At 36.9% G+C, this 23923-nt stretch overlaps 3 protein-coding genes across 10 annotated transcripts in view; 1 reads left to right on the forward strand and 2 right to left on the reverse strand.

The window, feature by feature from the left end:
- Positions 1-3124, reverse strand: part of LOC108735989 — a 4463-nt gene extending 1339 nt beyond the window's left edge. The window contains exons 1-4 of the mRNA XM_018468237.2: positions 3096-3124; positions 3014-3058; positions 2160-2230; positions 785-972 (exon numbers count right to left, since the gene is read on the reverse strand). Of these exons, the coding sequence (XP_018323739.2) occupies positions 785-972; positions 2160-2230; positions 3014-3058; positions 3096-3124 (333 nt within the window). The remainder of the gene's footprint in view (positions 1-784; positions 973-2159; positions 2231-3013; positions 3059-3095) is intronic.
- The window catches only part of LOC108736012 (gastrula zinc finger protein XlCGF57.1-like), a 25680-nt gene extending 10516 nt beyond the window's left edge, over positions 1-15164 (reverse strand). Inside the window, exons 1-2 of one of the 2 annotated variants that reach the window (XM_018468262.2) lie at positions 14954-15162; positions 2160-2345 (exon numbers count right to left, since the gene is read on the reverse strand). The gene's annotated coding sequence lies outside the window, so the exon portion shown is untranslated. Of the gene's footprint in view, positions 1-2159; positions 2346-14953 lie in introns of both variants that reach the window. The other variant, XM_018468263.2, reaches the window with a different exon arrangement.
- On the forward strand, positions 12715-20652 carry LOC108736013 (gastrula zinc finger protein XlCGF57.1-like). Of its 7 annotated transcripts, none has more exons than XM_018468272.1 (2): positions 12715-14877; positions 18508-20652. In XM_018468272.1, the coding sequence occupies exon 2, from the start codon at positions 18526-18528 to the stop codon at positions 20185-20187; it is 1662 nt and encodes a 553-aa protein (XP_018323774.1). In that variant the 5' UTR covers positions 12715-14877; positions 18508-18525; the 3' UTR covers positions 20188-20652. The 7 variants fall into 7 exon arrangements, with proteins under 7 accessions (XP_018323774.1, XP_018323770.1, XP_018323773.1 ...); XM_018468268.2 differs by lacking the exon at positions 12715-14877 and adding an exon at positions 15368-15702; XM_018468271.2 differs by lacking the exon at positions 12715-14877 and adding an exon at positions 15731-16773.
- The last annotated feature ends 3271 nt before the right edge of the window (positions 20653-23923 follow it).

The following is a 23923-nucleotide window of genomic DNA, read 5'->3' on the forward strand; positions in this document are numbered from 1 at the left end:
AGACATATTAAAGGCTTTAACGCTTGTTTTCGACTCGCACTACTATTCATGATTGAACAAAACTTTTGGCAGGTACTGTATGAAAAAGTATGTTTAATGAACAAAAGTCGAGAGTACAATGAGCTTTTTTCTCCCTACCTACGATTTTGCCAGCGCGTATCCAAGACATTGGAAGGGGCACATCGCTAGAGAAAGTAAATGAGGTATAGTTAGAATTGTGACCTTGAAGAAATCTGCGCGAAGATAGAAAGAATACACACTAGGCGTGAGCAAGACAGAAATACCTGGAACAAGCTTGAATGAGCAGAACTCTCGATTCATCGTCGACTCCTACTTCAATAACCAAGTCTTCAATTACCCTATCGATAACTGGATCTTCTAATGTGTATGCATCTTCTTGCTTAATAACTTTTTGAACACTCTTTCCCATTTTTCGATAGAGAAAAATTCTTCACAAAGTTTTTTTACGTCACCCAAGTTAAAAGACACATTGCGTTCTGTAACAAAATGTTTTAGAGCTGCCCAAACATATTCAATGGGGTTTAATTCTGGATGATATGACGGTAATCGTAAAACATCATGACCAGCTTTTTGTATTATTTCGTCGATGTCGTAGATTTTAAACTTCAGCAATTTGATACAATTCTACTTTAGGCATACTTTCTTCGACATCTAAATGTCTTTTTCGTAGCCAATTCTGCATCTTTGTGTTTAACGAGTTCGAATTAGGGCACTTTCTTTTCGAACGTTGCGGTACGAGGCATTGTCAATAACTACAATTGACTGACAAATTAGGGAGCAGTTTTTCTTGGACCCACTTTCGGTAGTTGTTGTAGTTCATGTTAACATGATAATCGACTGTTTTTAAACCTGACTTGTAAATCAGACAGGCGTTTTCTATAAAAGCCATCTTGCCACCAGCATGAATAATAATTAATCGACTCCCTTTTGCTAGTGGTTGCAAAAGGCCTTCTGAAGTATCATCGGCTCATAACTTTTTGGAAGCACAATTTGAATATATATATATATATATTCATGTTTCATCCATATAAATAATTGGTCTCCCTGCCTGACGAAAAGCTCTTATTTTTTAAAAAAAAGCGACTCACAAATGTCGAATTTTGGTTTTTTTCCGCCGAAAACCAATTTTTCGCAATACTCGCCAGATACTAACTTTCGAACCACAATACCCCGTGTCGTCTTGGTATTTCTGGTGAATATTTTTCAGTGTTGGGATCATCTTTTCAGTAACATAAAAATTATCCGCCGTTCTCCTTATAACATCTTAGTCAAACTTGTCGAAGTCAGTTTTACGACGTAGGTGTCTCTTATTATATTTGGATTTCATAAAACACCTGGCCTCACTTTTTTCTTCTTCGAAGCAACCCTTGTTATAGTTGATAAACTTAGCCCGGTTGCTGCCGCTACACGACCTTGTACTTTTTAAAGTGGAAGAGTAAAACCTTTTTGTTCTTTTTCAGCGTTCATGAATTGTAATACATTTGCAACGAATTCTTTACACTAAATACTTAACGCTTGTTTTCGTTTTCTATTGTTTTCCATGGCAGTTCAAATTTTGCAAGTGGTACTGTACACTTTTGTCTAGTTCTCGGTGGATGAGCGGCGGAGAAATGAAAAAAAACTAAAAAAACTTTTGGGTGTTTCATTCCCACCAGCCAGTAATGCTGGTGGGCGGGCAGTCCCTCCGGGCTATGCCGGAAGGTAGGGGGAATGGGTGGGTGGTGGTTCGGGTGAGAAAGATGAGACGGACGAAATGAAGACAGAAGAGAGTGAAAGATTATCTGTGGAATATTACTGCCTCAGCATTTGCCTAAGTGATCCAAGGAAACCACAGAAAAACTTGGACCAAGGCAGACGGACAGACCCGGAATCGAACCGGCGTCCTCCCGAATGCTAAGCAATGGTCTAGACCTCTAGGCCATGCCGCTCGGAGAAATGAGCTCCGCAGGCAAATATAATTGCATTTGAAATTATGCTACAGCGCATTCTAATAAAGGGAAGGGGCATATCTCTAACTTCTTGAAATGAACTGTGAACGAATACTTGGGTGAATATATTCGGGTAATATTCCTAATAATAAAAAATGTTTTTTTACATAAAATCCAAACCCTAATGGTCAGGAACTACAAACGACTCACTTTCAGCTGATACAGCACTTTCGTCAGATTTGTTTCGTAATTGTTTCAGCACAGACAGAGATGCAGCTGGCCTGAAATTATTCTATATCGTAGTCGACGGGGGAATAACCACAACGCGACGGTAATGATGTTTAATGATGGTCACGGTGGAAGTGATGCTGAAGGTGATGATGAATTGACCATTACCTTAAACAATAGACAAACCTACATTTAGGACATCGTGGCCTGTTTGACGGGCACATTTTGTAATTGTTATTTAAAATATCACAGACGTTACTGAAGCTGTCATTCATAGTATTCATAAATTCATATTTAGGTCACTGGTAGAAAGTTGATACATCTAATGTAAGAAATAATTCTAAGTTTATTACTATTCGGGTTACAATAATTTTATTCACTGTTTACTCTTGCCCTTTCTCACACACCATCACCTTGCCAACCCGGATTATTCATTAGTGATTCCCCTCGTAATTTTTCCCGCAACAAGGACCTCGTCATCCTTCGTATTTCCTCGTGTGCCTCGCTATCGGCATCAGCGTTTGGCCATGGTTATTTCCACGGGATGCTAACACTAAATTGTTTATTTAAAACTGAAAGCTAACACCTACTTTTCTACTGTGTTAGTAGGTCAATTAGCTACCATTTAAATTTTGGAATTAATAATAAAGGAGTCGGGTCGAGAGGCGATAGTTGCGAGTCGAATTCAAGATCACGAAGATGAAGGTTGGTATATCCAATTTCTAAACATATAAACTTCGTTGCTGTATAACTGACGCTGCCCGGAACAGGATAGAGAAGGTGAAAATCTAAGAATTTAACCCCAACACCTCAGAGTTTCAACTTCTGCGACATACCTATACACATCAGGAACCAACATCCCTGGCAAAAACTTCCGACACCTGGAACAATGTTTCAATCACCTTCAGAATTCCTCACCTTCGACTAGACCATTCCTGACAGGACATTCCACTAAAGGATCAAGAATATTGGGAGGATTTTTAAACGTGAAAACAACTGCTGTATCTTCTCTTTTTTATTGTTCTCCCCTTTTCCTTTTTTGATTATTACACGACATAGCATCTCTAAACGAATTTTTAAAATTAATCAAAGCTTTCGGTGAAGTAGTCGTTCGATTTGATGGTTCTCCCGAAAAAGTAAATATGTTTATTTCGGATTATGATAATTTTGACGCGAACGTCTCTGCCACAACTCCGACCTATAAAAATTTAATATTTCAACACATTGTTAGCAAATTAACAGGCAGAGCAGAATCAGAAACCCTATTATTCAGATTTAAAAATAAGAAGGCCAATTTTTTTTCTCAAGTACTTAATTACTGCAAATAATTAGATAATGAAAACAAGAAATTAGAGATAAATAGGCAAATGGCAGGTACTTCCAAAAAGCCACACCCACAGAACACCATCACACAAAAGCAACCACAGACAAATTACTTTGTACCTCGACAAAATTTCAGTCCAATGCAAAGACAACCCTTTACCAACCTCCAAACCTTTCAACAAATTCCTAGACAACAGTTTCATTTATTAAACCGAAAAACTCCCACCAAACCTTTCATTGTGCCTAAGCCTCACCCGGTATTGCAACAACACAGGAATACACATCAAATTCATTCCCCAGAAACTCCAAATAAAGGCGACGTTTTTATGAGAACTATTTCCGAATTTAGGCGATCAAATAAAACCCAAAATCAAAGACCCAACAATTTCCAAAATCAACAACGACCTAATTTCCTTGTTGAAGAATTAACCAATGTTTGTGACGAGTACGAAAACGCTTATTTACCCGTACAGGTACAACATTTCGATACCGATACTTACTATGAACCTGACAATTTCACAGATGAAAATACTATCCACGAAAACGAAAATGAATACTTTCATACACAGGCCCCGAAAGACAAAATTACATAGATCTAGAAGAAATTAACTTAATTAAATTAATTAGTAAAAACACCTATATTGCCATACATTTACTCAAATGAATACGATTGGAAAATTTTAATTGGTAATGATGCTTCAGACTCTAGCAACCCTTTGAAGTTAAAACAGCCCACTGACAGACCAAAGGACAACACAAATTAACGTTCTTTTATTACACGAATTTGATAAATCAACATATATTGAATTTTCAGTTTTCGACTTTCATAAAACTTAAACAGTCATGCTGCCTTGACTAAAATGAAAGCAATTATAAATTATTCCAACAATACTTTGACTACTGAACACACACAAGTACATTTTCACGAGACCAGAAATAAAATAGTAGCGAACATCACTTGCAAAATACCAGTTTATTTACACAAAGGATCTTGTGTTATTTTCAACCACGAACAAATTGTATCAGGTATGTACAATGTAGATAACGGTTTCGCTGATGTGCAATGTCTCAATAATATTCACATCAATAAGCTAGACAAATGCGTTTACTCAGACAATGCCCCAATTGATGACAATTTAAATCAGAGCCGGGCAAACTCGGATCTTTTGCATCCCGAGTGATCCTCAAGGTTAACCAAGTAGCTCCTCATTGATCCTGCGAGTGCGAGTGAGATGATTCTTTCCTTTTCTTATCCCTTCCATTTCGTAGATGAGTTGCCTCTTCCATAGTCAAACCCAATAGTTTTGCGAACGTAGTAACGAAAATTTTCGTAGGTATTATTTAAGTTGCGAGAGTCGCTTTCGCTCGTCTACGGGATGAAGGGGCTTGATTTGGGAGTGGAAGGGAGAAGAAAAAGACAAAACAAAATTATTCATTACTGCTTACTCTCTCGTACTCATTGAAGGGTATGGAGTAACTCAAACTAAACTCATGTAGCGGCTCCTGCGAAGTTAAAGTTTGCCCGGCTCTGATTTAAATTGCAACGTAATCAAACAACTCAGATTAGACGACATAAATTATAAAGAAAAAAATAAAATTACAAAACTGTGCAAAGAATTTAATTAAATTTTTAACGACGATCAATAAAAATTAACCGAGACTACACAAGTAATGCATCACATTAGGACAACTGACGATTCACCCGTTTACCAAAAAAATTTCCGTTACCCCTAAAAACTTAAAGATTCAAAACCAAGTCAAAAAATTACTTAATGACGGTGTAATCAAACCCTCCGTTTCTCCTTACGCTTCCACTGTTTGGATTACTCCAGAAAAAATGGATATCCCAGGAAAAAAGAAATTACGCATGGTAATTGATTTTCGTGAACTGAATAAAAAAACAATTGAAGACAAATATCCTTTGCCAAGAATCAAAGAGTTTAAAATTATTTAGGAAAATGGACCTATTACTTTACTTTAGGCTTAACTTCCGACTTCCTTCAAATCCCTCTTTACAAAGACAGTACCGAAAAGACAGCCTTTTCTATTGATAACAGTCATTACGAGTACGTACGTATGCAGTTTGAACTGTACTACGTGACTTCTTGTGCAAATTTGCTTTCGTTTACATATACGAAATTGTCATACTTTTAAAATCACTAAACGAACACATAATACATCTAAAACAAGTTTTTCATAGACTAAAAGACGTACATTTAAAAGTATCATTAGACAAATCTGAATCTTTAAGAAAAGTTTCCTTTTTAGGAAATATAATCACTACCGAAGAAATTAAACCTAACCCCGCCAAAATTACTTCCATCAAAAAAATTCCAGTACCCAAAACTGTAAATGAATTGAAATCATTTTTAGGCTTGAGCAACTATTATCGAAAATTTATAAAAAAAAATCCAAAATTGTCATTCCCCTTACGAGATGTTTAAAGAAGAATACTTCAATTAATTTTAAAGACCCCTCGTATTTGGAAGCTATTAACAAAATTAAAGAACTAATTACAAACGCCCCTGTTCTAGCTTATCCAGACTTTAATAAACATTTTTCTATTACCACCAACGCTAGTGATAAGATGATAGGTTCAGTTATTTCCGAAGAAGGGCGCCCCATTGCTTTATACTCTCGTACCCTTAATACGACTGAAAGAAACTACAGTACTACAGAAAAAGAATTATTAGCTGTAGTAGACTCTTGCAAACATTTCAGGCCCTACATCTACGGTAGGAAATTCACTCTTTTTACAGATCACATGCCCCCTAGTTTGGTTGCAAAACCTCCAAGAACCTAATAGTCGATATAGCCCACTGGAAAATCAAACTTTCGGAATACAATTTTGAAATTAAACACATTAAAGGTAAAGAAAATCATGTAGCAGTTGCGCATTCGCGAATGGAAGTAAACGCCCTTGCAGAAGACGACGATTTAGATTCATTATTTGTCAACCCCTGTTCAGATCATGACTTACGACTTTTTATCACCGAAGAAGCTGATAAACATCTAACACAATTATCCAAATTAGTTGAACCCAAAAATGACAATGACGATTTAGTCACTGTACAGTCGAACCAAGAAAATCCTGTACCCATTATGAAATTATCAGAAGAGAAACCCCTTCAGGTTTTCCCTTTACAATTCACGTTGAAATTAGGAAAACGAAAATTCACGACAAAAACACTACCAAATGGTAGATTCGGAATTATCGTTATTTTAAAAGACGAACAAACCCTATTTTGGATAAAACATCAATTGACTAACCATTTAAAGCAGCCATTAAAGTTAGAATTCATTTTGATAACAAAATTAAGGACTCTTTCCAACAGTCTATATTTCAAACATTACATGAAGTATTATCAGGAAAATATATAGTTACTTTTACATAAACCCATCTTTGACCTAACTCCCTATAATGCAGAAAAGGCCCTTGAACTAATATCGAACAAAATTTTATTATCCCAATTTAAAGAAATTAATCACAATTTACATTAATAAATGCGACGTATGCCTAAAATCAAAATATGAGCGAAACATTTATAAACCGCCATAAAGGCCACTGGTATCTTCAAACCCCTTTGAAATCATTATGATGGACTTGTTTACAATTGAAAACAATACATTTTTGACATGTTTCAATCCATCCGTAACATGCGCAAGCTTATCATATAACAGATAAGAACGGTATTACTATGGTTAATAAATTAAGGCATTTCATTAACCATCACAACCTCCCAAGAAAAATATTAGTTGACATGGGAACCGATTTTTACAACCCTCATCTTAAAGATTTTTGTAAACTCTACCACATCGACTTACATTTTGCAAGCACTGGCAACACAACTAATATCAGCCCGCTTAAAAGAATTCACGGCACACTAAAAGAAAAATTAACAATTTTAAAGCAAACCAACTACGAAAAAATTATTTCACATTTAATGATACAATCCATTTTTATGTATAAGTTGGTAACTTTAACTTATTTTTTTTTACACAGGATCCCTTGGTGGATCAAATAGTTCAAATAGTTTAGGGGTGCTGATACAAACAATATGTTACTGCTACAGCTTCACCTGGATAATTGTAATTTTATTAAGGCAAATTTTCACACCACTATTGAGGTACTGCCAAGGTACTATAGCGAGCACGAGTGTGTTTGTGTGCGATAGGGCACACGTGTGTGTGAACAGCTTATCGATTCGCCGACTAGCCGTAGGCGCCTTTCTTCATGTGCGCCGTATTTGTAAATGTTTGTGTCGTACCTGCGTTCTGGGAAAGTAGTTAAACAGTTCAAAGAAAAAAGAAACTATCCGGACGTTTCGAGAAGGCTCCCGAAAGGAAGCAAAAGAGTATTTAAAGGAAGAGACGATCGCAGAGTGAGGAGGAAATTAATTGACCGTTGCAGAAGTGAATCGGGAAATAAATTGACAGTGATAGCAGCGAAATAAATAGCGCAGTAAATAGTGATATATCAACATTAATGTAAATAAATAGTTTTTGTCGTTATCAGTCTTAGAAGTAAATTTTGTTAAACCCGCGAACATTACAGTACGTTACCTTTATGGGGGGTAAACTTACCAAAAAAGTTAAATAAGTCTTCAAAAATTTCGCACCACTCATTTACCGAAAGCAGTTCTCGCACCAAAAATGATTATTATTATTTTTTAAAATTCCGTCCCACGTTAAGCAAATTTGTCGGTAAACAATATCCTATGGAAAGAATTAGTCTACACAGTACTTTTCTTTTGAAAGGACTGACACAAAACCCTGCTAAAACTCCACGCACAGAAGCCACTTCTCCAGTTACTCTTTACATTGAAACTATTGGATCTCCAGAAAATACTTACGACTAAATATTCCATCGAGAGTGTCGGGACCATTACTTTCCAAAATAAAAGCGCCAACCGGGAAATCAGTGGAAATTATTAAAATAAAAGCATTTAATTGCAAATTAAGGGATTAGTGGTTTTGACAATAAACATAACCTTTGTTTTTGTGATAGTCTAATATTAGTATAACCCTTTTATTAATAATAAAAAGTAGAAAAAATATAAATATTTAAATAATCACTTAAATTAATAGAAAGAGATGGTCAAGAACACTCGGAGCGCAGCAATCAACAACAAGACGCTACCAGATATGATGGGAACAAATAAAAGGGATAAACAAGGAGCAAATTGCTCCGATATGAAATTAATTCTCAGCAAACCTTCGAAGCTGGACATGCTGGAAAGCCTGAAAAGAGATATCGTCGAGGTTAAGAAAGCAGTGCAGGAACTACAAACCATTAAAGATGGTTTCAATGCTAATGTCCTAATCTGTGAAAAAGAAAATGAGATGCTTTGGGATAGACTTCAGAAATTGGAGCTCAAGGAGAACCGGAGAGAGAAGAACGAGAAACGACGAAACTTTGTTATTAGAGGCTTGGAAAACGCAGAAGACTTTGACGTAATGAAAGAGTTTTTATCAACTCGCCTGGATGTTGAGCATCAAATCGAGGATATAACTCCAATCAAAAAAGAGGATGCAGTTGTTCTCTCGATAGTTAAAATGGCAACCATAGTAGGAAAGCACAACGTAATGAAGGCTAAAAGAACCAAACTTCAGGGCTCGCGTATATTTATAAATCATGACTTAATGGACAACAAACGGAAAGAAAGAAATAAAGTCCAGGAGAAAATCCAAAACCTGGCAAGAGAAGAGGAAGCTAAAGGGAAAGAAGTGCGAATTCATTTTAGGGGACTGACAATTGATAATGCAAGATACACTTGAGAGGAGCAGCTGCAGCCCTTTCGAGTCAAGCAACGAGAGCAATCGGGTAGAGTTAGAAGCCCCGACCATGATCTGGCTCAAAACAACCAACAAAGCAGCCAACCTGCACAACAAAATATAGCTAACGTTGTGTTTTGGAACGTGAGAGACTTTGGCAATATATTTGACATTACAGAACAGGTCTATATTGAAGTTTTAAAGAACAGCGTATTGATAGGATTTACAGAAACTTGGCATACAACGGCATCAATTAGTCTACCATACTTCGTGAAACATATGGATGTTGCGTCAGTCCCTGCAGTGAGAGAGAAAGCCATGGGCCGGGCTAGTGGCGGCCTCTACCTCCTATGCAACAACAAAAAATTAAATGGCTACAAGGAACTAAACTCCAACGATACGTGGATGGCTTGCTCTCTCCTGCTTGACTCCAGGCGAGTTAGTATCTTTCAGGTGTATTTAAAACACCACCACTACGCCTCACCACTTGAAATGTTACCTGAAGAGATTGAAACCCTACTTGAGAGTAACCGTGGTGACGTAGTAATCGTGGGAGATTTTAATGCCAGAATTGGAGCAAGTAATCAGTTAGACTTGGAAACGGTAGAAAACACTGTGCTAACTGCAAATCGGGGGGCCCTAGACAACTTTTGAAAGCCTGGATTTTGTTATGTTGAACGGTAGGACGCCATCAGATCTTGAAGGTTGTGCTACGTTCGTAGCTGGACGTGGGTCCATTACCATAGACCATGTCTGGGTAAACCTCGATGGGCTGGCCTTTATTGCTGATTTCAAAATAGTCAATGCTGGGACCTCGGACCATTCACCATTAATACTTATCCTTTTCCTGCCTGTCCTAAAGCAGGGAGAGCTCGATCAGCCAACCTCTGAAAAAATACGATGGAAAGAGCGAGGTGGAAAGAGGATGCTGCGGAATATTATCACGAGTTGCTGAGTTCTGAAGCGCTCCAGCCTGTCTCCGTTACTAATCAAGATGTAACAACAAAAGCAGCAAGATTCACTGCGGCTATCCAAATAGCTGCAAAGGAGGTTGGCATGGTTAAACAAGTTCCTTTTTTAGCCTGAGCTGGGGCATAAAAAGAAAAAATGGTTTACTCAAGATTGCCGGGCTCAAAGATGTGACGTGAAACAAACCGAGAGATTATGGAGCAGGCGGAAAGATGTAATATCAAAAGCCGTAGCGGTAAGAAATGACTACATAGCTATGATCCGAAAAAGAAGAAAGAGCTAGTCAAGAGGCAGCGGAAGGAACTAGTCGAAGCCAGGGATATAAGAATATTCTAGCGTGTCGTCAGCGAGTACAGGAGGCAAAAAAAACATGTATGCCCTATCCCGGATCACAAATAACAAGAATTTTACTTCAACATAATGCCAAACCAAGTGCAAGTCACCTATACTATTTTTGGACGTCAGACACCCAGTACTTGATGGCGACATTACGGTAGATGAGGTATGGCAAGCGATTAACCGAGCTAAGTCGAACAAGAGCTTAACTATCGAGGCATCGCTCTAGCTAAAGCCAATGTCAAAATATTCGCCGCTGTGCTGGCAAGGAGGCTGTCTTTATGGTGCTGGGATGTAGATCTACTACCGGAGGGACAGGCGGGTTTCCGACAGCACAGATCTTGAAGATAATGTCTTTGTTTTGAGCACAAAAATAACCACAACACTATGCAAGGAGAGTAGAAAACTATATGCTTCATTCATTGACTTTCGTGGTGCGTTTGACTCAGTGGTCCACGCAAATTTGTGGTCTAAATTATACCAGGCTGGAATTAGTGCACAAATAATCAGAGTGCTCCAAGATTTATATAATAAAGCATCAGTGAGGATTAGGCTAGACGAAATACATCGAACCGAAGAGATCAATGTAACAGAGGGAGTCCTGCAGGGAGACCCACTGAGCCCACTTCTCTTCATTATATTTCTCCACGACTTAATGAACTTTTTTGTAAAAGAAGGACATTACAATGTGATTAAAGACATGGACATTCTACTATTTGCGGACGACTTAACGTTGATGTCAAATGATATCGTCGAAATGCAACACATGCTAGACAGGCTCTAAAAGTACTGTGAATTAAACAAATTAACAGTCAACGTTCAAAAAACTAAGGTCACAATGTTCCGCAAGGCGGGCAGAATACCAAAGCAGAGAAGGCTGAAGTATAAAGGTCATCCCCTAAAACTAGTAAAGAATTTTGTGTACCTGGGTGTTCAGTTTGCTTCCTCAGGCCTGTTCACAGCTACTGTCCAATATTTCCAAGCTCGGGCTGGAATGTCATTGAGCGCCGTCTGGAGAACTTTGCTTTCCAGTAAAATGTCTGATTAGTCCCAACGTATACTGCTGTTTAACGTCATTATATCGGTAGTTCTCCTTTATGATGCTGGCATCTGAGGTCTGAATCACACCACGGAGCAAGACAAAATCTGGCAAACGTTCTTGAGAAAGGTACTCTTTTTACCACAGTGGACCACGAACTATGCTTTGCGGCTGGAGACAGGAAGTACTACACTAGAGGGCATGGTCGTGAAGAGAGCGCTTACTTTTTAAGCCCGAGTTCTTGACATGAAGCCATCGAGTTACCCTAAGATATGTTTACAAAACCTAAAGGCATTACGTGAAGATCCTACTAATATACCTAGTCGCAACTGGGCCACGAAAATGAGGGATCTTTTTATTAAAACAAACTCTGAAGGACTTTTGAATTTATTGGACGGCGATCCAGTTAGAGCAGAAATCGCAAGAATCATAAGATCAACTTTTATTGCCCAGTACAACGACAGAGCAGATTACCTAAGGTAGGACTTATCTCTGCAACAACAGAGTCATCGCCCAGCTGAGACTTGTAGGGGGTGATCAAGTGACTATTAAAGCTATGGGCAATAAATACTGTATAGACACTAGTGAAATGTGCCTATTGTGCAATCAAGATGCCAAAGAAATCAAGAAATTCGACAGCGGTATTTAATGTGCCACTTTCCAGAAGTACTTAATCCTGTTGTTAGACAGAAGGCCTTTAACTTATATAGCTATATACCAAATAGCTTGTAGCCACGCTCTGTCGTGTGAGGTGAGAGATGTGTGACTATCAAAGTTGTGGTTCTGAGAAGAACCGATTCATAATACCGTTGGATACATTATCTGTATCATTGATGATTGGCACAAAATCACAGCTTCCAAGGGTTGACGCTTTATCAGCGTTCGAATAATAGCGAGCCTGGTGTTAGACTAATTTTATTCGAATATTTACAGAGTATTTATACAAAATTTATTTACATGGTTTAAATGGCAAAGAACATTTCAGCACATTACATTTGTGTGTGTATTTGCTGTTGACCTAGTTAGTCGCAGAGTGTCGCGACCTAACCAAGTCAGCACAAATGTAGACGCTTAATTGATACACAACAATAAATGTTTTCTTGCTATACCGAGTGTTCCCACATGCTTAAAGCTACGATCATTCGTGCTGGCTGAATAGTGTACTTTAAAACTGACAAAATGTGTGTTTGTAATGTTGACAATTAGTTGATTACACTTTATCAAAAGCGTTTATATAATATGTGTACTTGTATCTCCATGAGCTTCACAAGTATTAATAATAATAAAAAAAATAGTGAATCTCCAGTTTTTGAACGTCTCAGGAAGCTAGCTGGTAAAAAGCTCGAAGCACTTCGTTTTGAAATCGTGTTTATGCTCGAACAACATATGCTAAGGGCTTCAAGAGATCCATGGGCAAGTCCAATCCATCTCGCACCTAAAAAAACTGATGGATGACGTGTTCGTGGGGACTACAGAAAATTAAATGTTAAAACAACATCTGTTAGATATCCATTACTACTGCTTCAAGACTTGTTTCAGCGTCTTCAAGGAAAAAAAGTATTCTCAACTTTGGATTTAGTAAGAACGTATCATCAGATTCCCACGGCAGAACAAGACATCCAAAAAACTGCATGTATGTTATTATGCCATTCGGGATACGCAATGCATCACAAGGCACTCAATTCGAGTCAGCCCTCTTCACTTCAACAGCAAGTTTAGTTGGCGCTTTATGTATTAGAACAACTCCATGACATCCAGCTACCAATGGAATGGTAGAGCGCATGCATCAAACTCTAAAAGCAGCTCTCATGAGTCATCCACAAATTCCTTAAACTCGGCGTCTATCAACTGTGCTCCTGGGACTTCGCACGTGTATTAAAGAAGATTTAAAAGTCTCACCAGCAAAATTATTGTACGGTAAAACGCTGTATGTTCCTGAAGAATTTTTCGTAAATCAGGACATGCCAACAGATCCACAAAAACTGAGTACATGAGAAGCATCATACCAACTCCTACTGCTCATCATATGAAAGGTCGAGTCTTCATACTTAAAGACCTACACAACTGTTCACATGTGTTCCTAAGAGTTGATGGAGTAAAAAAACCACTCGAACCACCGTACTTCAGACCATACCAAGTGATTTAATGAGTCAATGACACAGTGTTTAAAATTAATGTCAATGTCTATAGAAAGACTTAAACCCGATTATGAAGCAAAGAACGACGTCACTACCTCAGGCCAAGGCGATGTGCCTGAAACACCAATTCCACAACAATGGGACTCCGGTATGGACCAACTTAAAACGTACACCAGGAAGAAGAAAATATTGTTCCCGAGTGAATGCACTAGGTCACTAGGGAGGGAGTGATGTGGCCATTCTGCACAAACTTCTGCTGCCAACCGCTAGAGGCGCAAGTGTGCGTGAGCAGGTGGTAGCAATGAAAATGCAAGTAGCCAACAGACAAAAGAGATAGACAGTTGATATCACGCAACAGTTGCAGTTCTAAAAATATTTATAAATTGTTATTTGTTAGTTGCCATTTGTATTAGTGAAGGTTTAATAAATATTATAATTAGTTTAAACAGTTGTTCCTGCTTTTCAATAGATAGCCCAAAGTATCTATAACTTATCAAATTATAACTACGCCAACAATAAGTTATCGTTGTCAAACCAGGCAACACTCTATTACCTACAAATTCAGCACTTATTTCTGTTACACCCTGTATATATCTTATCTATGCGAGGAACAATCAAAAAGAGCTCGAACTATGTCCATAGATAGTAGAACTATGTCATATAGAACAGTGTACTGACAGCCATAAATGCTTCGCCGCTCGATGATTAAATTTTAATTATACTGTGCGCGTGTAAGGGATAGGTTTCCATAATTGTAGAAAATAATAATAAATGATCTTACACGAACACTACAAACTTTATTTTAATTTAACAGTTAACAAGCGCGAGAGAATACAGCAGATAAATGGCGGAACAACTAGTAGTAGACTATATCGATTATTTTTTACGCGCCACGTTTTAAGACTCCAGAGTGACTAAGACCATAGACTAGTGTAGACTTGACAAGCCCGCGACAACCAACGTCATAGAAGTTAGATGTTCTATGACCATAGACATAACATGATACACTACAATACAATTAGAATAGATAGATAGGGCCAAAAAGACAAGCCAACAGTTAGCTTTTCTTACCGTAGTTCTATGACCTCAAGCATACCCCTCAAAAAGGACATCAATAAAAGTAAGCAAATTAAAAAAAGTAATACAATTTCAATTCAATTCGATTGACTTATTCATTAAAAAAAAAGAAAACATACCTATTGAATATTTTTGCTAAACTACGTTGCAATCACTGCAATTAAAACACAGTACTTGATAAGCACTTAAGCAATATTAAAACGTGTGTTAGTATTTTCGGAGACTACAGTATAGAGAAAACAATTAAAAGTAAACACGTTTGACACTGTGTACGTCAAGCAACAACACTACTTTTCTCGGAATAATAAGAACTACGCATAGTACATTGAACTACGATCAGCTATAAACGTGTATATTAATGTGTAATTTATGTAAAATTTATTCATTTGTCTACATTACGTTAACAGAATTCTTTTGAGATCACAAAAATATCGACAGTGAAAAAATATTAATCGTTAGATAACGAATAGTTCAGTTCATCTGTACCATTTTCATTGTTTACAGACTTACAGTTACAATATTGCAAAAAAATAATAGACTTTATAGTCAGTTATGCAGGACAATAAACAGCACCTTTAATTAACACACAGAGAAAGAAGTAGTGAGTCCCACTATGTTCCTTTCTTATTACAGGGCTGTATAGAATTTGCTTCCTCTCTTCTATTATCTCTATGATCGCAACATCTACCTACGGCAACGGCAACAAGATAATAAAGTATTATTGGTGGCAAACATTGAACGAGTCACCGAGTCTGTTTTGTAGGTTTCTGAACGATAAGTGAGTGAATGTTAATATTTAGTTACGATTGTCAACATGTCAACAGTATTGATGAAGTCGCGGTAATTAAGGGAGCCGCAAATTATACAGGTAAATTATTATAGTAGTTGTTTCATGTATTTACATTTTCGTAAACGTAAAAGACGAGAGATTTCCAGTGGCGTCACCAAATTTGTATTTCTTCAATAATGTCTCTTTTGTTGGGAAATTAAAAAAATAAAGATATAATAGTTTTAAAAAAAATCATATCAATTAGCCTGGAAAAAGCATAAACATGGAACGTACACACTTTAAATTGTATTTTCAATCTTTTAAAGTAAACAAGGCATATTAACATCTACTTCATAGTAAAAGACAAGTGATTTCCAGTGGAATCGACAAATTTATAAATCTTCAATAAAGTTTTTGTTACGAAATTGAAAAAATTGAGATGTGGTTTTAAATAATCCTTCATCCTTTCTTTCTCTACAACAGTTTAAGTTCTGCAAATACAAATTAAATACACATAGTTACGCCACTGAACAGATCACAAAATTAAAGGTAGGAGTAGTAACTGTAGTAACATTTTATGTTTGACAACTTCTATTCTTCAATGGTTATGATAGTCTTTTCGACTCATTCACTTCAGCGTAAATTATTACTGCTGTCTGCTATCTTTAATCTTCTTAAATACTACATTAATATGCGGTCATAGAATATTTGATGTATTCATCCATCTGCAAGATCGGAAATTGCGGACAGAAATACTCCCTTTTATAGAGCCTCATTAGTTTGCAACTTGATTGTGGACTTATATAGTCTATTAATTGTTTGCGCAGATTATTTGGAAATTTGAGGAATTGTCGGAAGGAACACTTGTGATTTAAGGTTATTTTGTGGTAATAACAAATAAAATAAAAAATGGACGAGGAGAATAAATTGTATGACTTCTCAGAAAGTCTTGATTCCGACATAGAGATATGTTGAAAGAAAAGGTTAGACAAAAAAATGAAAATTTCGGTAATGGTGCAGATGATACCTACTGATCAAGAATATTCTGTATACGGAGTGTAACAGAAATAAGTGCCAAGCACGCAGGAGGTGATAGAGCACTGTAAAACAAAAATTAAGTAAATGTTTGTACGTCCACCATTTTCGTGAAAAACGTAGTTGTAAATACAGGTAAATTCAATTCCGGCCCTGGTTCATAAATACGTCCCGCAACGCTACACTCAATAAGCTGGAAATTACTGGCATCAGTACTGTTCGTTTTGTATTTTTTTGCTCATGTATTAATTAAGTATTTATCAGATTAGATTAAGTGTGTTTCAGGGTGTTTATGTTAACAGACAACCTCTAACAGCCGTTTATTTTTTAACGTTTAAAGCTTGTGTAGTTCAATAAACTAATTCAGCAATACAACATCAATTATCAGTCTAAATCAGTCACTGCAGAACAGTCGATGCCTAATTACGGTTTTCAATCATATGACTGAAGAAGACAATCCCCCAAAATAGTATATGCAAAATAGAACGTTGGCTTCTTTCAGTATGGCAATTTTTAATGGAACAGTATTCTTATTATTTGCAACGAGTACAAACTTTGCTATACTTCATTTACTTTATGTAGCGATGTGCCCCTTCCAATGTCTTGGATGCGCGCTGGCAAAATCGTAGGTAGGGAGAAAAAATCTCATTATACTCTCGTATATTCATTAAACATAATTTTTCATACATTATCTAAAAGTTTTGTTTAATCATGAATAGTAATGCGAATCAAAAACAAGCGTTGAGGCCTTTAATATGTCTTCAAATATAAATAAACATCTGGTTGATATTTTCAGTAGTAAATGGTACCAATAACAGCACATTTGAGTAATGCAATTGTAGTGCATAAAATGGTCAATTTTTCCGTGCAGTACTGTACGGATTATACGCTCTTTACCGGTTAAGAGTTTGGCCGAAAGTTTTCTCCTTCCTTTTCTGGCCTAGTGTTGTTCTTTTCTACTTTGCGCCGGTCAAACTGAAGGTCACATCGCTACAAAAAGTAAACGAAGTATACAAACTTATTTTCAGCCGCGAGTGGATTTGTATCGGTGGTTTCAAAAGAAAAATACTGCATAGCCTAATTTTATTCACAGGGTGTCGTTTACAGACAGCTTCACGTGGGACGGAATTTTGAATAATAATAATCATTATTGGAGCCACGCATATTCGTACATCCTTCGCGATTTCAAGAAGTGTTTTCGGTAAATGTGTGGTACGAAATTTATTGGACGTTTACTTTAGTTTAGTTTACTTTCAATCACCGGAAAAAAGTAACGCCTTTTGGCAATACTTCAATGCTGAGTATCGAACGTCTAAGATAAACAAAAATAAACATAAACAAGTTAGTACTACACCCTGTATAAGTATATATATATATATTGGATACGGAAATCACGTCATTATCTACTTTTTCAGCTTTGAAAGATCAAAAAGTACCTACAACGACGTGTTGTCGATATCTCGCAAACTAATCAAGTAGTATTAGGTCGGGAGGGAGTAAGGGGTTGTTAAAATTGTATACAAGATTTAAGTAACTTCCTAATACTTATATAGGAGTATTATATATATGGTCGTAGCACTTGCTCTAAATTACGTAATGCTTAAGCTTAACTTGATTTCCCATTAAAATTAATAGTTAAGTGTCAGAACGCTCCCGGGTTCTAATTCAAGTCGATGGTACACCTTTTGCTTTTTTTAAATTTGTTATACACCTCTTAAAGGTTAAGTTATGGATAGTTTAAATTGCCGTGATTAAATATATTATTGTTTCTTTTTTATTAATTCCGTAATGTTGCGACTCTTGAGCATATCTGGTAAAGTTCGTTGGGTTGTTCGTCTGCTTTCTTTAGACGCCTGTGTTATGTTTCAGCATCGTCAGATCAGTAAGATGCACGTATTGTATTTGCTCAAGAACGTCGAAAATATGTCAGAAGTGGAAATAATTGAATCTGCGAAGACCATCGGTTCCAACGAACTCGATGTACAATGTGACATTCTTAAACAACACATACACAGAAAGCTATACAAATGCGAAGCCTGCAAAAAAGGCTTCACACGAAGGGGCCATTTGCTTGATCACTTAAGAACCCATTCGGGTGAAAAGCCGTTTATATGCGAAGTTTGCAAAAAAAGCTTCACACTAAAGGTTTCCCTAAAAATTCACATGAGAACCCATTCGGGTGAGAAGCCATTCAAGTGCAATATCTGCGAAACAAGCTTCTCTCATAAGAACAGTTGGAATCGACACATGGCAAACCATTCTGGTGAAAAGCCATTCAAATGTGGTATCTGCGAAACATGCTTCTCTCATAAGAGTACTTTGAATCAACATATGAATGTCCATTCTGGCGACAAGCCATTCAAATGCGAAGCCTGCAAAAAAAGCTTCAATCAAAAGTGTAATTTAAATGCTCACATGAAAGGACATTTGCTTGAAAAACCATTCAAATGTGAAACCTGCAAAAACAGCTTCACTCGGAAGCGCAGTTTGATTCAACACATGCAAACCCATTTGAACGAGAAGTTCAAATGCGAAGTCTGTAAAAAGAGCTTCACACGAAAGCTATATTTACATGATCACATGAAAACCCACCCGGGCGTGAAACCATTTAAATGCGAAGCCTGCAAAAGGAGCTTCGCACGAGAAGTTTATTTAAATGTTCATAAGAAAGCCCATTCGAACGATAAACCGTTCAAATGCGGTATCTGTGAAACATGCTTCACTCAAAAGAGTTCTTTGAATAAGCATATGCAAATTCATTTGGACGAGAAGCCATTCAAATGTGAAATCTGCAGGAAAAGCTTCACACGAAAAGTTTATTTAAATGTTCACATGAAAACCCATTCGAGTGAGAAACCGTTCAAATGCAGTATTTGCGAAACATGCTTCACTCACAAAAACACTTTAAATAATCACATGCAAACCCATTTAGGCATAAGGCGGTTCAAATGCGAAACCTGCAAAAAAAGCTTCACACAAAAGATACATTTACATGATCACATGAAAACCCATTCAGTCGATAAGCCCTACAAATGCAGTATCTGCGAAAAATGCTTTTCTCTGAAGAGCTATTTATATAAACACATGCGAACCCACATAGACAGTGAATCATTCAAATGTGATCATATAAATGGAACTACTAATGCTGTAGACGAAGACAAGGGATCTGTCGAACTGACTGAAATGATTAAACTCAAATATCAGAAAGTAACAAAAAGTTATCAGAAGATTAGCAAACGTTTAACTAACATCGGTGAGCCGTTAACAATAAAACCTGCCGAGCCTGTTGCAAAAAAGGAGGAAGAAGGAAGGTTTACCACTGCTTATGAACCATTTGTTGGTTATGAGCAAAAACCTATCGAATTAAGTGAAATTAGAGTACCTGTTTTTTATGAAAAGGAACCTATCGAATTTAGTGAAATTATTATACCTAAAGAAGAACCCAAGGATGAGTATTTTGAAAATGTCAAAAATTTCATCGTACCTTTTCCAGAAGTCCATGAAAACACTAAGGCATTTACCCTTAAAGAAGAACCTACAGAGTTCTAACAAATAAAACATGTAGCATTTCCAAATGATTATTTAGACTTAATAGAAAAGCAGATTTTTGCAAATATACTAGTGTTACTAGTCAACCAGCACATTATTAAATTTATTATATCTCAATTGCACTATTCTACGCAGGTATTGGTTTAGAATTAACCTGTTTTAAAAGTTGGTACAGCAGGCTTTGTATCGAATAATGTAAAATGTTTACAATAAATTGTAACCGAATATTGTTAAGAAATATCATTATAAAATTTCTACATTTTATTATTTGTGTTCTTTATTTTCTAAGGATAGTTTCTCTAAATTAACTTTCACTTTATAAGAACCATCATCCTCGTGTAGAGCTGCGGTTGAGGATGTAACGCTTACTATATTACGTAATTACGTTATAATTATCTAATTATTTCAAAACTGGACAGCACAGATCCATCATCATAAAGTTGTCAGTCCTAAGACTGGTTGGATATGCACCTCCACTCTTTCCTATCCTGAGCTAAACTTCGCATTTCCCTAAAACTAGAACAGCCCACATCCCTAACTATCTGCGAACAGTAATGTAATCTAGATCCACCTCTGCCCCTCCGAACTCCCGTTTCTGCCACTAATATGCCTCTAACTAGACCTTCATGCCTGAGAAGGTGTTCTACTAACTTATCTCGCCTATTTCTTGACTTCTATAGAGTCCTCTGTTCTCCTATTCTTTCTAATACCTCTTCATTACTAACCTTCTCTATCCACGGTATCCTCATCATCCGCCTGTAACACCACATTTCGAACACTTCTAACCATTACTTTTCCACCGCACCCATTGTCCATGTTTCGCACCAGTACCTCTCCGTGCTCCAAGCATACACATTTGACATCCTTTTTCGAATTTCCATAATTATCGTTCGCGATCATAGAAATGCCTTTTTTTATTGAAAGTGACTAGACCCTGCACTATCCTCTGATTTACATCCCTACTACTCCTTCCGTCCTGACTTATCTAAATTCCTAGATACCTAAAATTCTCCTAATTTTTCGAATCCTATCATATTCGCTCTTTCCCTACTTTTCTTCTCTATGTCTCTATATCCCTGTCATTTGTTTCTCCCACCGCCTTTAGTATTTCGTCTGTCCTTGTACCTAGCCTATCACGCTTTTGTTACATTTTAGCCCTAAGTCAAGACGTTCCCTACCTTTCCTCTTTTTCAGAATTTTCAATTTAAGATTGGACTTCATAACCATTAAGTTATTATCGCTATCTATATCTGCTCCTTGATAACTCCTAAAGTCCTTCACTTGATTTTTAAATCTTTGCCTAACAAGTATTTAATCTAACTGATATTGCCCTAATTCACCTGGCAACTTCCACGTATAGCACCTCTTAACGTAATGTTTGAATAAAGTATTTGCGACGGTTAAGTTATGTTTATCGCAAAATTCTATCGGTGGTAGGGTAGAGGAGAAGGTCCAAATATGAGCACTGGTCCAATTATGGGCTACTCCTGAAATCTCTTCATGTATGCACCCCCGTCTAGCGTCAACACCGCTAACTATTTCGTCTATAAGTATTCTAACGTTAGTGTGCCTTGCAGCCATATTTGTTCACGTGTTTATTTTTAAAAGTGGAAAAAGTTGTTTTTTTGCAACATTGTTCAGTGCAAATATTTATCAGGTATGTAAAAAATTGATTTTTACTTAATCGGTACATATTGAAATAGAATTTGAATTAACATGACGTCTAATTGAAGTACTAATTGTTGTGTTTTCATGGTATTTTGCTTACTTTTTAGGTTTTTAGAGTTTATGTTTTTATTTATTTGTCAAATTGCCGGTGGTCTAAATATGAGCTATAGTAATCGGTCTAAATATGAGCTATAGCTCATATTTAGACCAAAACTTTACGATCTGCTAAACTATATGTTTTTCATTTTAGAATGCCGAGAAAAACACCAAAATATGTTCCTCAAGGAAAAAGACAGTTTTGGAACCCGGAAGATATGGAAAAAGCTGTGACAGCGGTAAGAGAAAACAAAATGGGCACTTTAAAAGCGGCAAAGACTTTCCACGTACCTCGTAGCACAGTTCAACGGCTGTCTAAAAAGGAAAATCTATCTCCTGCTCAAGTAGCACGCTCAAAATTAGGTAGAAAAACGTTTCTGCCAGATAAAATGGAGGAAGAACCTGTTACGTACCTTTTAGTTATGGAACAGAAATTTTTTGGATGCACTATTCAGGACTTGAGGCGGGTGGCATTTCAACTCGCTCAACGCAATAACATTCAAACTCCTTTTAAATCTAATGAGGCTGGAAGAGCATGGACTGATCTTTTTCTAAACCGCAATAAAGATCGTTTATCTATCCGTAAACCATGTGGAACTTCTTATGCGAGAGCTCTTGGTTTTAATAAAGAAAACGTAAAAAAGTATTTTGATTTGCTTGAAACAGCTTACGAAAAGCATAATTTTACTGCCAATCGCGTCTATAACGTCCATGAAACAGGCCTGTCAATAGTTCAAAGCAAGATACCGCATGTGATCGGACGAAAAGGAAAGCGGCAAATAGCAGCAATAACATCCGCTGAAAGAGGTTCAACGATTACAATCATTGCCTGTATGAGTGCTGGTGGCGATTATGTACCACCCTTAATTATTTTTCCTCGAACCAACATGACGCAAACTTTAATGAAAGGAAGTCCTCCAGGTTCTATTGGCCGTGCTCATCCCTCTGGTTGGGTTCAAAGCAATATTTTTACAGAGTGGTTTTCTCATTTCATAAGCCATACGAAACCAACTAAAGAGTCACCAGTTTTGCTTGGTTTGGACGGTCATTACAGTCATGTTAGAAACATAGATGTTATTAATTTGGCTAGAGAAAACCATGTCACCATTGTTTGCTTTCCTCCTCACTCAACACATAAATTACAGCCCTTGGACAAAACATTCATGAAAGATAAAATTTTAGAAATAAGCTAGCTCATATTTGGACCTTAAGTAATAATTTGGTAATTTTGTAGAGATTTCATTATGTGTAAAAAGTAAAAAAGCTGTTTTGTTTAATTTCATGTTAATCACATCAAATCAATAAAAATGTATCATTTTACAATATTTTTGGGATATAATGTAAAATATTATTTTTATTTTCCAAAATTTTTGAGAAAATAAAAGACGTAGCCCATATTTAGACCTTCTCCTCTAACCATTTCTATTGCCTAATCCAAAAGAACCTGCTATTGCACCGACATTACCTTCACCTATTAGGTTTTCCTGTCCTCTCACTAAATTTAACACGTCTTTTGTATTTGCATAATCCGCTTCTACGTCTTCATCACTGTAAGATGATGTAGGCATGTAGATCTGCACTGATACCGTTTTACCGGCTTCAAGTTTAATTTAACCACAACTATCCTATCGTCCGGAGTGCTTTACCCCAAAGGACGTTTTTAGTTTCAGTGTGTTTTACTAGAGATATCATAATGTGGTGGCTTCCCGTTGCCTTCCACATCGCAGTATTGTGCATCGGAGTGCCATACCGATCCTCATGACCTCTGCCACCCTGATTACCTAAAGAACTGTTGCCCTCTTTCAAGGACTTGTCTTAGTCTGATTTCTCTTTAAGAACCCCCCCCGCCTATTATGGTTGAACCTATGGTCCGTATCCTTAATCATCGAAACTCGTAAACTGATCCACCAACTCTAGTTTGTATAAGAGTTTCGTCAAGGTTGAAATCCCGTCAGATCAGAGCATAGATCCA

This window comes from Agrilus planipennis, unplaced genomic scaffold (genome assembly GCF_000699045.2).
Source record: "Agrilus planipennis isolate EAB-ADULT unplaced genomic scaffold, Apla_2.0 scaffold75, whole genome shotgun sequence".
Taxonomy (NCBI): Eukaryota; Metazoa; Arthropoda; class Insecta; order Coleoptera; family Buprestidae; genus Agrilus; species Agrilus planipennis.

What these genes read in the sequence shown, in the direction of transcription:
- LOC108736013 (XM_025976441.1), top strand. Translation starts at nt 18,427, where the DNA reads ATGTTGCGACTCTTGAGCATATCTGGTAAAGTTCGTTGGGTTGTTCGT.